This window comes from Nuphar pumila, chromosome 1 (assembly GCF_984573655.1).
Source record: "Nuphar pumila chromosome 1, dmNupPumi1.hap1.1, whole genome shotgun sequence".
Taxonomy (NCBI): Eukaryota; Viridiplantae; Streptophyta; class Magnoliopsida; order Nymphaeales; family Nymphaeaceae; genus Nuphar; species Nuphar pumila.
In genome coordinates, this window is record NC_143249.1 from 13,797,177 (window position 1) to 13,812,107 (window position 14,931).

At 37.4% G+C, this 14,931-nt stretch overlaps 1 protein-coding gene across 1 annotated transcript; it reads left to right on the top strand.

Annotated features, from left to right (window-relative positions):
• Positions 1 to 6,389: 6,389 nt before the first annotated feature.
• LOC149848037 (serine/threonine-protein kinase PBL34-like) lies at positions 6,390 to 12,258 on the top strand. Its single transcript, XM_090015026.1, has 6 exons — positions 6,390 to 6,885; positions 7,479 to 7,792; positions 7,905 to 8,040; positions 8,974 to 9,107; positions 9,185 to 9,308; positions 11,437 to 12,258. The coding sequence occupies exons 1-6, from the start codon at positions 6,768 to 6,770 to the stop codon at positions 11,889 to 11,891; spliced, it is 1,281 nt and encodes a 426-aa protein (XP_089871152.1). The 5' UTR covers positions 6,390 to 6,767; the 3' UTR covers positions 11,892 to 12,258.
• Positions 12,259 to 14,931: the final 2,673 nt, after the last annotated feature.

Sequence of the window (14,931 nt, forward strand, 5' to 3'; positions counted from 1 at the left end):
ATTTTTAGAGCTTGTACATGTTTGTAACACAAGTGCTACTTTCTTTAAAGCGGCAATTGAAGATGTATTCTCTAAACATGGGTCAAGCATAGCCAGATTACGTGGACAAGGCTATGATTGAGCAAGTAATATGCGAGAAGAGTTTAATGAACTCAAGACACTCATATTGCGAGAAAATGAATCAACTTTTTATATTCATTGCTTTGCACATCAATTGCAATTATCATTAGTTGCTCTTGCAAGAAATCACTTGCAAATTGATTCATTTTTTATCTTGTTTATAGTGTATTGAATCTTCTTGTTGTCTCATGCAAACACCTTGAAATATTTTGAGACACACAAGTGATTTAAATCGTTGAAGCAATTGAGTTTGGTGAAATTGAAATTGGGTGATGATTAAATCAAGAGAAGACTTTCAGACGACCTGGTGATACACGTTGGAGCTCTCATTATGGTGCATTGCTTAATTTACTCAATAAGTATTCTATTATGATTGAAGTATTAGAAGATATTGAAGAAACTTTAAGTTCAAAAAAAATGAGGGAAGCACTTGCCTTATTAGGTAATTTGCAAACCTTTGATTTTGTATTTTGTTTACATTTGATGTGTGATATTTTGGGAATCACTCATGAGCTTTCACAATCACTTCAGCAAAAAGATCAAGATATTGTCAATGCTATGAGTTTGGTTTAAGTATCAAAGGAACGACTTCAAGAAATGAGAGATAAGAGATGTGATTATATATTGGATAGAATCTATGTTTTTTGTAGCAAATGTGACATTGTCATTCCTAATATGACTGATTGGTATAAACTTCAAGAGCGATCAAGGCACAAGGCTGAAAAATTTACAGTGTTGCATTACTATCATGTTGAATTGTTTTATATACTTATCGATATGCAGCTTTAAGAGCTGAACAACCGGTTTACATAAGCAAATACATAAATGCTTCTTTCTGTGACATGTTGAAGTCTAAGAAATTTGTTTTCTGCATTTGACAAAAACAAATTGATAAGTCTTGCTAAGTGTAGTTTTTAATTTTAAAATGCCTAACTGAGCTTACAGAAATGATGGTGAAAACTGAAAAGCATAATGTGTTTCCTTTGGTTTATTTACTTATCACCAGGGGCATAGCTAGGATTCATGTGAGGGGGGGCAAACAGGGGTGTAGCAAAAAAAAAATTATTTGTGTGATAGTCGGGGGTTCGGGGGCAGTGCCCCAAAAAAATTTTTTTTTTGAGATAAAATAAAAATGGCTACAATTATTAATAAAAATCTATTTCATATGGACAAATCAAACTATTTGCTGCAGTCAGAGCAGGGCTAAAAAATGGATAAAAATCTATTTCATATGGAATCAGGGCAGGGCTAAAAAATGGATAAAAATCTATTTCATATGGAATCAGGGAAGGGCTAGGACTGGGCTTTTTAAAAAAAAAAATTAACTGTTTGGGGAGGCAGGACTGGGCTACAGCCCAGTCCTGCCCCCCCTAGCTACGCCCCTGCTTATCACAATAGCTTTGACTCTACCATTTATGACTCCAAGTGTTAAGAGAGCATTTTCAGCTATGAATATCATCAAGACTTGATTGTGTACTTGAATGGGAGATGAATGGGTAAATTATGCTTTGGTTACTTACATTGAGAATGACATATTTAACATTATTAGCAATGAATAATATTTTTCAAAATATAAAAAATTAAAGAAGCCAATTGTAAAAGGTATTCATTAGAGTAACTTTTTTTAATTGTAAATGTTAATCTTTGTTTTGAGTGGTTTGTACTTTTTTTAATTATTTATAAAACATTTATGATGCACTTTAGATTTTTTGGACGATCAACTAATTAAATTGCTATTTATTTGCATGATGTTTGTGTTTCTTTGTCACGTCTTGTTGAATGTATTTCAAGATCGAAGCTTGAAATTGTTCACATTGCTTTAATCATGAAAGGTACTTTTGTTGAATGAATGAGTTTTTTTTTAATGATATATATATATATATATATATATATATATATATATATATATATATATATATATATATATATTTGGAACTTTGAATGTTTGAATGAATTTATGTTTATATTTAGATATTAGAAAGAATTTATGTTTGTTTTTGAATAATATATTTTTGTGTTTAAACTTTGAATTTTTTAATAAAGTTATGAGCAAGGAATAAATTTATATGTTTGAAATTTGAATATTTAATGAGTACATAAAAATATGTTTGAATGAATTTAAGTTTGTGTTTAAATATTAGATGAAATTTTTGTTTGTGTTTGAACTTTGAATGCTCCACAACATTTATGAGTAGGGAATAAATTTATATGTTTGGATGAATTGATGGAAAAGTTAAGAAGTTAAGTGTTTGAATATTTGATAAGTAGGTTAGAATGTGTTTGAATGAATTTAGGAATGTTGAAAGTAAAACCCAAGTTAGAATAGTAGGTTTTGTTGATGCTGTTAGACTACTTACCTAAAATATGTTATCTATTATATAGTTGAAGAGGTTAGTTTAGCTATTCACTATTTTGATTTTTAGTTAATAATTGATTAGATTCAGCCGGACAAGTCACCGAGTTGACCCATCGTGTTAGTAGAGGACAAGCAGATCCCAAAGTCTATGTATTTGTGCCCACCCTGAATTAAATTCCTGGCTACTAGAAAAGTGGTTCATGACATGCCATGGGGTCAGTGGTGACTAGAAACATAGCACTACCAAAATGGTTCATTCTGCAGCTATCTTTTTCTTCTCTATTACCTGATATGGATATCACTCTGATATTATCTTGCAATACTCGCCGGCAATTTTTTTTCAAGTAGTGGCCCCATGAGGGGGGCTCCACCTTCCTAGTTAGGGAAGACTATGGTTTGTCACCTAACAATAACATGGACCACCACAGTTCAAAACCTACGGAAAGCGTAGTCCCTTGCTACGAGGTCGAAGCTGAGTGTACTCTCTAATGGACAAGGAGATTCCAGAGTTTTATCAATCAGGCCTTGCCAATGTGTAGTGTTTATTTCCCTTAGCCTAGCCAGAGAACAAAAAAAGAAAAAGAAAATTATCCAGGCGGTGAGCCTAGCATCACCTAAAAGAATGGCTTGCCTTCCTTATATATGCCATCCTCAAAAGGTTGTCAATGGGTTGGGTTTGAACTAAAGCCAACCTGTACTGAACTTGATAGGGTCAGGGTTTCGGTGATAAATTAAGATTTCAGGTTTCACCCAAAGGATCTTATTAGTATACAGAGCCAGATATAGTTTGTGAAATTCATACCAGGCCCAGGTCCAACCCAAGTTCACATAAAGATCTGTAATTTTTTAATGTTAAAAAAGTAAAATTTGTTATTTTTATTGGGTATGGGCCAGGTCTTGTTTATCAAATCCTTAGAGAAACTGAGTGTAGTTTTTCCTATGGTAGGTCCGGTCAGACTTGGTACTGGCACATAAGTTAGATCTGGTTCCGGGCCCACGAAGTCTAGTGAAGGTCCATTGACATCCCCAGCTGTTTCTGAATTTTTTTTTTTAAATATCCTTAATTGAGAGATTTCAAAGTCTTTCATGCCCTCAAGGAGGGCTAGGGCTGCACACAAGCCGAGTTCGAGAGGAGCTTATCTCACGAATCAAACTTGAGCTCGGCTCATCTCGGTCGAGCTTAAATGAGTCGAGTTTGAGCTAGCTCAGCTCGTTGTTCACCCCTAAGGACAGCCCATTCGATGCATGAAAATAAGAGAGCCAGAAATTGCCAAGCAAAATGATGGTTTTCATGAACTTCTTGTCAAGATCCAACCGACCTTTATGGGTGAAGCACAAAAGTCTCTAATCTGTGTAACTAATTAAATAATATGATAAGTTGGTTAATTGTCTCCACCGTTAGGGGTGGGGGCAAAGGGCTGGGCGGCCCGATGGGCCAAGCCGACCCTGCTCGCCATGGGCCGGGTTTGGGCCATGATTTTAAGTTCGGGCCCGTTAGGTACCGAGCCGAAACCTGGCCCGTTACATACGTGAGCCAGGCTCGGGCTGGCCTGCAGGCTACCGAGTCAGCCTGATGGGCTTGACTTATTTATTCATTTTTTTAATAATATAAAATTTTTAAAAATTAACTATTATATAGTAACTCGGATAACTATTACTATTTACCGAATTAGTTGCATGGAAACTTGCTATTTGTTATTTATTACTATTTATCTAATTAGTTACTCTAATTAAGAATTAGGTTTTAATGTTGTATCATGAAAAAAAATGGTTTTGGACCAGGCCGGGTTTCTGGTTCAGTGTCATCCTTTGTACTCTATTTCTGAGGGCTGTATCGCCCTATTCATGTTTTCAGTTTCAATGATTGTCCATCTGTTCTAGCAAGGCTGGGGTCGATCTCCCATCGTCCTAGGCCTTGCGCCCTATTCATAAATAAAATCTATTTTACTTCTAAAAAAAGATATTTATCGCGTTATCTTGAAAGTTTTAGTTGAATGGTCTGATCGAGTTTGGTCAGATACTCAACCCACCTGAATTTGTTAGTCGGATTCAGTAAAATAAAAGGACCCACTTAGTTCTTTTTTATAGGTAAAGGACCCACTTAGATAATCAGGTCTATTTCAAGATTTTTACATCCAAAACTGAAACCGACTCCGATTAGGATAAATAACTAATCTGTTTCATGTAATTCGATAAAAGGTTTGTTCATTTGGTTATGGATTCAATTAGGCTAAATCCAGTTATATCCAACCCCAATCTAGCCAATGTCCGACCTGTTTACCCAGCCATTTTGCACACCGATCTGATCCAATTATCGGGCCCGAGTACTCTGTAAAGTACTCGGGCTATACAAAACGCAGAAAATCGCTACATGCATAAAGATTGTCTGTGTTTGTGGTTTTATACAGAAATCCAGATTAAGAACTGGGTTTGGGCCCGAAAGTCCGATTAATACATGGATCTGGGTACAGTTTGTGAAATTTTATACAAAACCCGGTCCTGACCCGAGTTCCAGTTAAAACCCATAATTTTTCAGTGCAAAAATGATTAAAAATTATTATTTTACCAGGTATATATGGTTCAGGTCTGGTTCATGTAATTTTTATCGGGTCCGGGTATGGTTTCTCTTATAGTGGACATGATTAAACCTGATATCATACCCAAAAATCTGGTTAAAGTCCGGTTTCACCTGAGTCTGAATCAAACCCAACCCATTGACCCCTATCCGAGTCAAACACTTGAAACCAAAGATGAGGAAAGAGTACCGAGTTAACATGAACCAAACCCTCCAAGACAAAAGCTTTGGGCATACTGATAATCAGTGGCCAAAATATCACGAGAAATAGAAAATGTTTATATTTTTTGCACTTTTAAGCAAAATATCAGTGACAACAACAAAAATTAAAAATTAAAAAGTTTTCCACCAGTTATACAACGTACCATTGGTACTTGAACTTGCAACCTCCCAACACAAGTTGAGGTGTACTAACAGTTTCTACCAAACAATCTGATCTTCCTTTGGTAAAAAAAAAAATTAAAAGGATATTTTTTGTAAAAATTGATAACATTTATATATATATATATATAAGTTTTTTTTTTAATAATCCAAGGGAAAAACTTCATAAATGGCCGCACATTGGCTGGCCTCCGGGTTGGTAAAACCCTTCAGGTGCCCCCCTGAACACTGAGAGCGTACACTCAGCTTCCACCTTATGGCTAGGGACGCATTAGGTTTTGTTTTTTTGACAGAGAAAGCTGGGGTTAGGCAGACCTACCATTTATACAACCATATCATTGGGATTCGAACTTGCAACGCCCCAACACAAGCTGAAGTGCACTAACTGCTCTAACCAGACAAGAGGAGCCTCAGTTGGTAGGAATGTCCCATCAACTTGGTGGCATTCACAACTCAACCCTATCAGACGAGCAGATTTTTTGTGGACTTTTAAAAAAAAAAACAAGCTGGGGTTAGGCAGACCCTTACCAGTTATACAACTGTACCATTTTGAACCTGCAACGTCCCTACACAAGGTGACGTGCACTAGCTACTCCTGCCAGAAAAGCCGACCCCTTGTGGACTATTTTTATAAAAATAAAACCGGACATTTTTTACGAAAAATTTACTTTCAAAATGTAAGTATCGTGATAGAAAAAAACGGATTTTATAATTTAATATTTTTTTTTTATATCGCAAGAAAATAACGTTTAAAATGGCATCAAGCGTGTGTTCTTCAAAGGAGGCCTTTCCGGCGAGGGAGGGGGGACCGCCGAGAGGTTTTAACCGGTGGGCCATACAGCAAATTGTCGTTCTCTCCCGAGCTTCACCACCTCATTGGAGAATTTTTCTCTCATTCAAAAAAACAAAAACCCCACTGAGAGACTAATGTTAAAACTGAGGAACCCACCACCAAAATGGAGAAAAGGATGAAAAGTGACTGTTAGTGGAGAAGACCCACATGAAGTAAAATGATGGGGAGGGATTCTCGATTTCTCCCCCAATTCCTTTAGTGTAATCTGTGGTGATCATGTCACTGATGATGATCATCATTATGATAATCATGACAATGAAGGTGATGATGGTGCCTGTCATCTCCAAAAGGATAAAGAGAAAGAAAGGCAAAAGAAGCACAGAGAAAAAGGAAAGCAAAATCTTTTAGCATGCTTTCTCTCCCTTCCAGAAAGACCCGATCTTTGGCTCCCTTTTTTTTTGGTTAATTCTTTTATTGGGGGCTTCTTCTTTGAGGTGGTCAAAGCGGGTTGTGAATGAATTTGAAAGGAAGAGGTGGGAGAGATGGAGAAGTGTGGCTGTTGGGCTGGCCTGAAGCATCACTTAAAAGGAACGTGCAAATCTTCCTCTTCTAAAGATTCCCCTCACACCCTTCCCAGAACCAGCCTGGTCTACGATGCAGGTCTCTCTCTCTCTCTCTCTCTCTCTCTCTCTCTCTCTCTCTCTCTCTCTCTCTCTCTCTCTCTCTCTCTCGTGTTATTTGTATTTGTCACAGTTTCTCTTAAAGATCCTTGTGTTTTATTTGTTTAGCTCTTAAATATCCTTGTTCTGATCTCAAAAAGTGGTTTTTATTGCTAAATTTAGCTGCTAGATTGTTTTAGTTATGACTGGACAGTCTGGGACAATGGGTCGTTTGGGGAGTTTTTGTGCTGTTTATTTATGAGTAGTTCCTTTTTTTCAAGTTTTTACAGTTCATCTGATGTATATTAAATAAGTTTGGCTGTTGAGGTTGTTGAGTCATTTTTGGTGTTGAGGATCTCTTCTTGTTAGGTTTGACAAATGAATTGATTGAACACGGTCTGGGTCATTCTAAATCATATGATACTGTGTAATATTTAGTATTGCTGCTTCTGCTTCTGAGATGAAGCCCAACTGGAGTTTTTGGACCATGAATGCTTCATTTTGATCTTTTGTGCTTCTTATGAAATAACTATAAACTAAGGTGAATTGTTATACTTGGTGGTTCATGAGTGTCTCTCTGGACTTTTTATGCAGCCACTGAAACCAGATACTTGAATGCCAGCAACAGAGAGCTCTCACTACCTCCAGAGGCTCTTGCCGCCGATGGCGTTAATGTACAGCAGGAAAAAAGCGCTCCAAGTCGTCTGCTTCAGTTCACTTTTCAAGAGCTCAAATCTGCTACTGGAAACTTCAGACCTGATAGCATTCTTGGGGAAGGAGGGTTTGGGTTTGTCTTTAAAGGATGGATAGAAGAGAATGGTACAGGCCCTGTGAAACCGGGTTCAGGTATTGCAGTTGCAGTGAAAAGCCTGAAACCAGATGGGTTACAAGGACACAGAGAATGGGTGGTGGGTAGCAGTTGTCTTCCTTTTGAGGAAGCCCATGCTATATATGGCATTGTTTTGTGATGTTTTGTTCTCCTTTATTCAGCAATATTCGTGTTCCCTTTTCTTAATGCAGGCTGAAGTCAACTTCCTTGGGCAGTTACACCACCCCAACCTTGTTAAACTCATCGGATACTGCATTGAAGATGATCAACGATTGCTTGTATATGAGTTTATGGCCCGTGGAAGTCTTGAAAACCATCTCTTTCGAAGTAAGAAGATAGCTTCTTTTCTGTTATTATGTGATGCTCGAGTACACAACCTGAGAAAGGTTGTCAACAAATGAATTCGCTACAGTAATGCTTGCTCCCTTTTTTTGTCAGAAAAAAAAAATTGCTCCATTTTCTAATGTTCCAATTGGGTAGTTCTAGAAAAGTCATTGTCAAGAAGTTTCAATTGTTGAGACTGTTAAAACCAGTTATATGGGAACCACGATCCCAGGAAGCAAAATCAGATTTGCTTAGGAATTTCTATCCCAATTCCCATGATATGGGAATCCTGATTCTCATTAGATGGGATCATGGGAATCCCTATTTCTTTACATGTGCATCCTAATTCGAATATGAAAAGCATGAAAAAGAGAATTTATGAAAATATTGTGATAAAATCACCATATTGTCAAAATAACATTGTGATATTTCAATGTAGTGATATTTTGATTTTTGATAATATCATGATATTTTTGTGTTATTTGAAAATCCTTTTAAATGTGATATGTCCAAAATACCACTCGTGTCAGTGACTAAGATTTATGTGATTTTTTTTCGTGTCTTGGGACATCCATCCTTTCTCTTTCTCGATTGCTGTCAATATGTCCTATTCTAGTTGCTACTGCTGCAGATGACTAGGTCAAGTTCAGTCAACTGAAAAGATCCTCTCCGTTCATGCAGTACTTTTAAATTTGAGTCTTTTATTTGTTTCATTGACATTCCTAGTCGTCTGCCATCTAAAGCTACATGGCTCAGCGTTGACAAATAAAAAATCCTTCTTTTCCCACTTTTGGAGCTCTGGAACTGCAATGTAACCAACTTCCATGTAACAGCTAATCATGGATACGTTTGATCCAACATTATATTTAAATGTAGAACAATGATATGAATTTTCCATGCCTACTGACAGTTTTATAATTTATGGAACTTTTTCAGGGTCTCTACCTCTTTCATGGTCCAGCAGGTTAAAGGTAGCCATTGGTGCAGCTAAAGGCCTTGCCTTTCTCCATGGAGGTGCCAACCCTGTCATCTATCGGGATTTCAAGACGTCCAACATTCTGCTAGATTCAGTATGTATCTTGTTTTTAAAGATTGCAACTACTAAACATGGTTCTGCTTTCTAAAATATGTGAACTATTCTGTCCAGGAGTACAATGCAAAACTGTCAGACTTCGGACTGGCAAAAGCTGGGCCCCAGGGGGACAAAACACATGTTTCTACAAGAGTTGTTGGCACATATGGTTATGCTGCACCTGAGTATGTAATGACAGGTAGGCATCCACATCCTGGATTGTTCAAAATAGAATGCAAGAACTAAGCAAGGCATCTATGGCCCTTATATTGCAAGTTTGCAACATTGAACAGATTTCAGAGTATGCTGTTGATCTTGATTACTTGCAAGTTTTTTAATGGTTAGGTTTTTACAGAAAAACAAAGTAAGCATTTGTTATTCATGGCAGCTATTGGCGTATAAATCTTGTCAGTAAAAATTTTGCACAGGGATTGTTCTTATAATTATTTGTATAGCTAGTTGTTGTTAGTGAATTACAGAGGTTATCTTAACTAATCAACTCTGTAGGTTTCAAGAAATAGTGTTCTTGACTGGCAAGTTTGGCCTAAATGTGCTCACCTTCATAAGTTCTTGGGCATATTCAAGAGACTAATAGCACCATGAATAAGCAATCTACATGAGATGAATTGCAAGCTCCACTGTAAATATCTCTGATTTTGCAAAATATTGCAGTATTTTTTTAAAATATTTTAAAAAAACATCTAGAAATTTCCACAAATTTTAGGATATCACCAGAGTTTATATGAGATCATTGTGATCCATGGTGATACTTTTCTTTCTTCCAACTTGAAGCAAACGAATGTCAAAAACGTCATGTTCTTTTTTTCTTTTTTGCCAAAAATTTTACCAAGATTTTTCTGAGATTTTCCTGAGCCAAAGTGGCTAAAAATATTCCAAATGCCTCCTCAGATATTCCCATAGCAGGAGATCTCCAAGATGGCATTTCTAACGCTAATTATGGGTGCTTTTACAATCAAAAATTTCTCAACCAGATAATAGGTTTTGACATCTAGAGTCTAGATCTCGTAGTTGGTTGCAAGCTTTATTTCCTTTATTCAAATTTTGTAGAGGACATTTCTATTGGACTATCTTTCCAAGAAAAATGCATATGCAAGATGTTCTGCTTACCCTTTTATATAAACTAGTTATGGTAAGTTTGCAGCTCTCCAGTGGTGAGCAAGTAGCTTGTGAAGCATTATTAATTTTCCCATGAGAAAATGGTTCGTAGACAAATGCCAAAATTTCATACAAAACCATCCACTTTCATTGGCGGGAGACTGTTTCATAGCTTTTGCGGATTTTCTCTTTGTCAAGATGTGCACTGCATAACAGATGGGGAGTTTGTGTCATGGACAGAGCATGTTAATGTTGTATTATGAACAACTTATGAACCATTACAGGCCATGAACCTACTGCACTGACAGTGTCCAGCACCCTATGAAGCCAATAAAATTGAACTCCCCACTAATCCTGTTAGAAGCATGTCCTCTAGCTTTCTCCTTTATGTGTTTGTATGTGCGTCCACATGTGTGGTTATAAAGCAGAGTTTTTTCCTGCTTCACCTTTAGTACTTGACTGGCAATAAGTAAATATTGACAAATATGAGAAACATTCAATAAAATTAATACTCAAAACCCCTTGTCAAAATGTCATCAAATGTATACCAGGTTCTATTACAAGATACAGTTTTCCATTGATGATTCATAACACAAAAAGTAACAATAATGCCGGTCCATCAGGTATATTATGGGCTTTGTTCAAACTTCCTATTTTTCTGTGCCGCGCTAAATTAATTGGCCATAGGTGGGTCATGAATCTGGCATTTACCTTAATCTTCTCAAGTACCATTACCATAGGAAGACTGCTACTTTTTGGTCGTGCAAACCTCGTCAAAGTGGGAATACTTGTGCAGTGAAGGCCCATTATGGCGGTTATGTCAAGTTAGGCATGCATGATTTCTCTCTTCTATCAGTTTGTGAAACTCCTAGTAAAAAGAAGCTTGGATTGTATAAATCATTTCCTCATCTCAATTACATATTGAATCCTCAACTATAGTTCCCATTATCTTTTGTTCCTAGACTGGTGTTGCTGTGAACAGTAAAACCTTTGAAATGCTCGTACTCTGCTCAGCTTTAATGTATTTTTTGGCCCATGGAATTTCATTAGATATTTTAGTTTCAATATTGCTTGATTTCATGTTTATGGATGCCTCTCTTGTCAATCATATAGATGAAATTTTTCCTTTTTTGAGTTGCATAATGTTTTTTTTATTAGATTTGTATAAGGGTTAAGCTAATCTTTCCTCTGCAATTTCTGTTTTTGTTCAGGGCATTTGACGTCAAAGAATGATGTTTACAGTTTTGGTGTCGTGTTGCTGGAGATCCTAACTGCTCGAAGATCAGTGGACAAGAAACGGCCAAGTAGGGAGCAGAATTTAGTGGCATGGGCCCGTCCATATTTAGGCGATAAAAGAAAGCTACACCTGCTAGTTGACCCACGTTTGGAACTCAATTATTCTGTAAAAGGTGTCCAGAAGGTTGCTCAATTAGCTTACCATTGTCTCAACAGGGATCCAAAATCCCGGCCATCCATGGATGAGATTGTCAAATGGTTAATTCCATTGCAAGATCTCAATGACTTGGCATGCTTGTCATTCCCCAGCCAGTCGTTTCAGCAGAGTTGGTGCAGGCAGAAAACAGATGGTAGCCAGCAGGTTTCTTACATACAAGCAAGAGGTGTCAGAAGCTCTGCAGTCCACACTGGTAAGCATGATGGGAGATAGATCAACTGTATATTAGTCACAGGAAAATGTTTCTGAATCAAAATTTAAGACATTGTTTAAAAAACACTGGTACCATACTTTTAGTGCAACACTGACATGAGAAAAAGGAATTATCAGATGGGCAACTGGGAAAAATGGAGGACTAATATCTACCCTCTGTTGGGCGTCAGATATATGTATCTATACTAGTGTTCTTGTTTATGAGAGATCCTGCAGCATAAGGGCTGCATTGAGATGCAATATCCAAGCTTTCATCTATGGTTCTATACTTGGGCACAGGGACCATGTATGCAGTTAAAACACAAAATTGGAAGAAACTGTACAATTTTAAGTATGCCTCAGAGCTTTCTATCTTGATTGGTATAAAGTATATCAGATGTTTTTTTCTTCATTTTCTATATTTGAAATCAAAATGTATATCTTGAGCTTTAGAAAGATTTACATTCCAACAGATGTCATAGTAAGATGCTGGCTCTGTTGTGGTTAGGAGAAAACTTGATTGCAAATTTTCTTGTTTTTATAGTCTTTCCAATGCCACCAGTTGAATGCCTTGTGCTTTCCTATTTTATCATCAATAGACTTTGCATGTTGCATGCTTAGTCTTTTAAAACTCTGCTGCATCAGTCAACCATGTAGTCTCTGAACACTCCTGCAGTGACAATGGCAAATATAGTTTCCCTTGGTTGGTTCCTTTTTTCTTTTTTGACAGAATAATTTCCTTGTTTGAATAAACATTCTTTTCTTCTTTTTTGACAGAATAATTTCCTTAGTGACAATGGCAACCATGAAGAGCCTTTCCAAACAAAGACATCCTCCTTGTTTGGATCCCATGATGAATCCGGATCAGGTGCAATCACATGGCACAAAATTTGTGCATTAAGCACCCGATTGCCCTCCATCAGGCCTTGGGCCCCACAACTGAGGCCTATCCCCAAGATTGTGGGTGATCAGGTGCTTAATGCACAAATATTTGTGCAATCATATTGCACCTGATCTTTTCACTCCCATGACTGGTCCTCCAAGACTCTCACAACCTCATTTGACACCTGTATAGCACCACCAATCAAAGCACAAGAAGGAGCAACCAATACATCAAGTAGATTAGCAACATGAACATTATGAAGATCCTTACAACCAAAACTCCACCTTTTGGCCATCTCCCACTTTCCAAATTGCGTCCCTTTTCATGGCATTAACACCCACATTATGCCCTTCCAAAACCAAGATCCCTTCCATTTCCTCTTAGGGACCCTTTGCATAAAGAAGTCTCACCCATGGCTTGTCTGATCTGCTAATAACCTCCCATGAAAGTTTTGTTCTCATATGGCTCAAAATGGCAAGCTGCAAGAACGCTCTCATCTATATAAAGCGAGAATGGCAGGATTTCTAAACTAGCCATTGGTCTGATGGGCTTACGTCATACCAAGCTTTGGGGAAAAAAAGTACATATATCTTTTAAAAAGATATAAATGTTCAAAAGCTTTTTTTCAGTAATTTTTTTGACAAAAAATATGGCTCAAATTGCTTTGACCAAGTCTGACACGGTTTTAACCATGTCACAAGCGTGTCTCGTGGACAAACATACCAGGCATGGTGTCTGCAAGGATCTGATGAATGGAAAATAAGATAAGCTTCTCCTGTTGACTGATAAGCTTATGGATGAATGACAGGATACTCAGTCCATGCAGCTTGAACTAAGGCTCAGCCTACACAGGTGATTTACCACGCCTTATCAGGGAAGATTATCACTCAAGAGTTTTCGATGAAAATGTCACTTCCATTAACTATTAGCTTCTCATGAAACCGTGAAGATCCCGGCGATTATACCAAACTGTTCTTCCAGCAAAATGGTGTTAGCCTTATTCCTCTGTTCCAATCAAGTATCTCAAGAAGATGACACCAAATTAAAATACTCAGAAGCCCGTGTCCGTTGTGCACCAAATTGCACAATGGATGATTGTTACCTCTGGCCTGGAAGTTCATTTACTTGGAAAGGATATAGATGTTTCACCAACAGATGACCAAACAATGTAGCGTCCCAGTAACGCAAAAACAGTTGAACTTGAAATGACAATAGAATCCCCTAGACTGAGAGAATTAGAACTGCTAGTTGTACAGAGAGCCCTCTCACTGTGAAAGAAGAGCTAAAACCAGTGCTTGAAAGATGGGACTCAAAAAGAAAAGGAACTTAAAAAGTTACAGGAGAAGATCCGTGAGGAAGTAGAATGCATCAAGAGACTGCACATTCTTTTTTCGACAGAGAAAGCTGGGGTTAGGTAGAGCCCTACCAGTTATACAACCATACCATTTGGGTTCGAACTTGCAACGTCCCAACACAAGGTGACGTGCACCAACTGCTCCTGCCAGACAAGGGGAGACTGCACATTCTTGTAGAGGAAAGAATCGGAGATAAAAATGTTAGTTGGCAATTGAGAGGCTTCAAGTTGAGGTTGCTCAGTTGGAAGTTGAAACAGCAGCTAGTGTTCTTCAGAACCTTGCAAACCTTAGTGGAGTTTGAGAAGACAAAACCTGTTATTAGGCTCTCAGCTTTGACTGCACGACTCCATGACTTGTATGCAACGATCCTTGTATATATCTAACCGATTCATTGCTGCTTTGGCGGGCTAACAGAATTCATTGCCCATGTGAGAGATATCTTCAAGCATTGCAATATGCTATAAGATCAAGGATCCATTTGATGTATGATAGTCCTTAAGTGGGACCATACAAAATCCACAACTCGAGAACCAGTCTAGGACAGAATGACGGTACTTGCTTTTTTTTTTCCTCTTCTTCCTCCTTTCTCCCTTCTGGACCACATAACAGTACATAAAATTGTTCATGGGTTTCAGTTCAACTTTTGCATTTTGCTGATATTTATATCAATTTTATATTCAGCTTTTGTTCACGTTCTTTACATGAATTTTATCATTCTATATGTTTCTGAACTAGACATTACCCCAGCTCACTAAAAATGACAGCAACACGATGTCAAATCATATAAACTTATTTATTTATATGATAAGCAAACTGGGGTAAA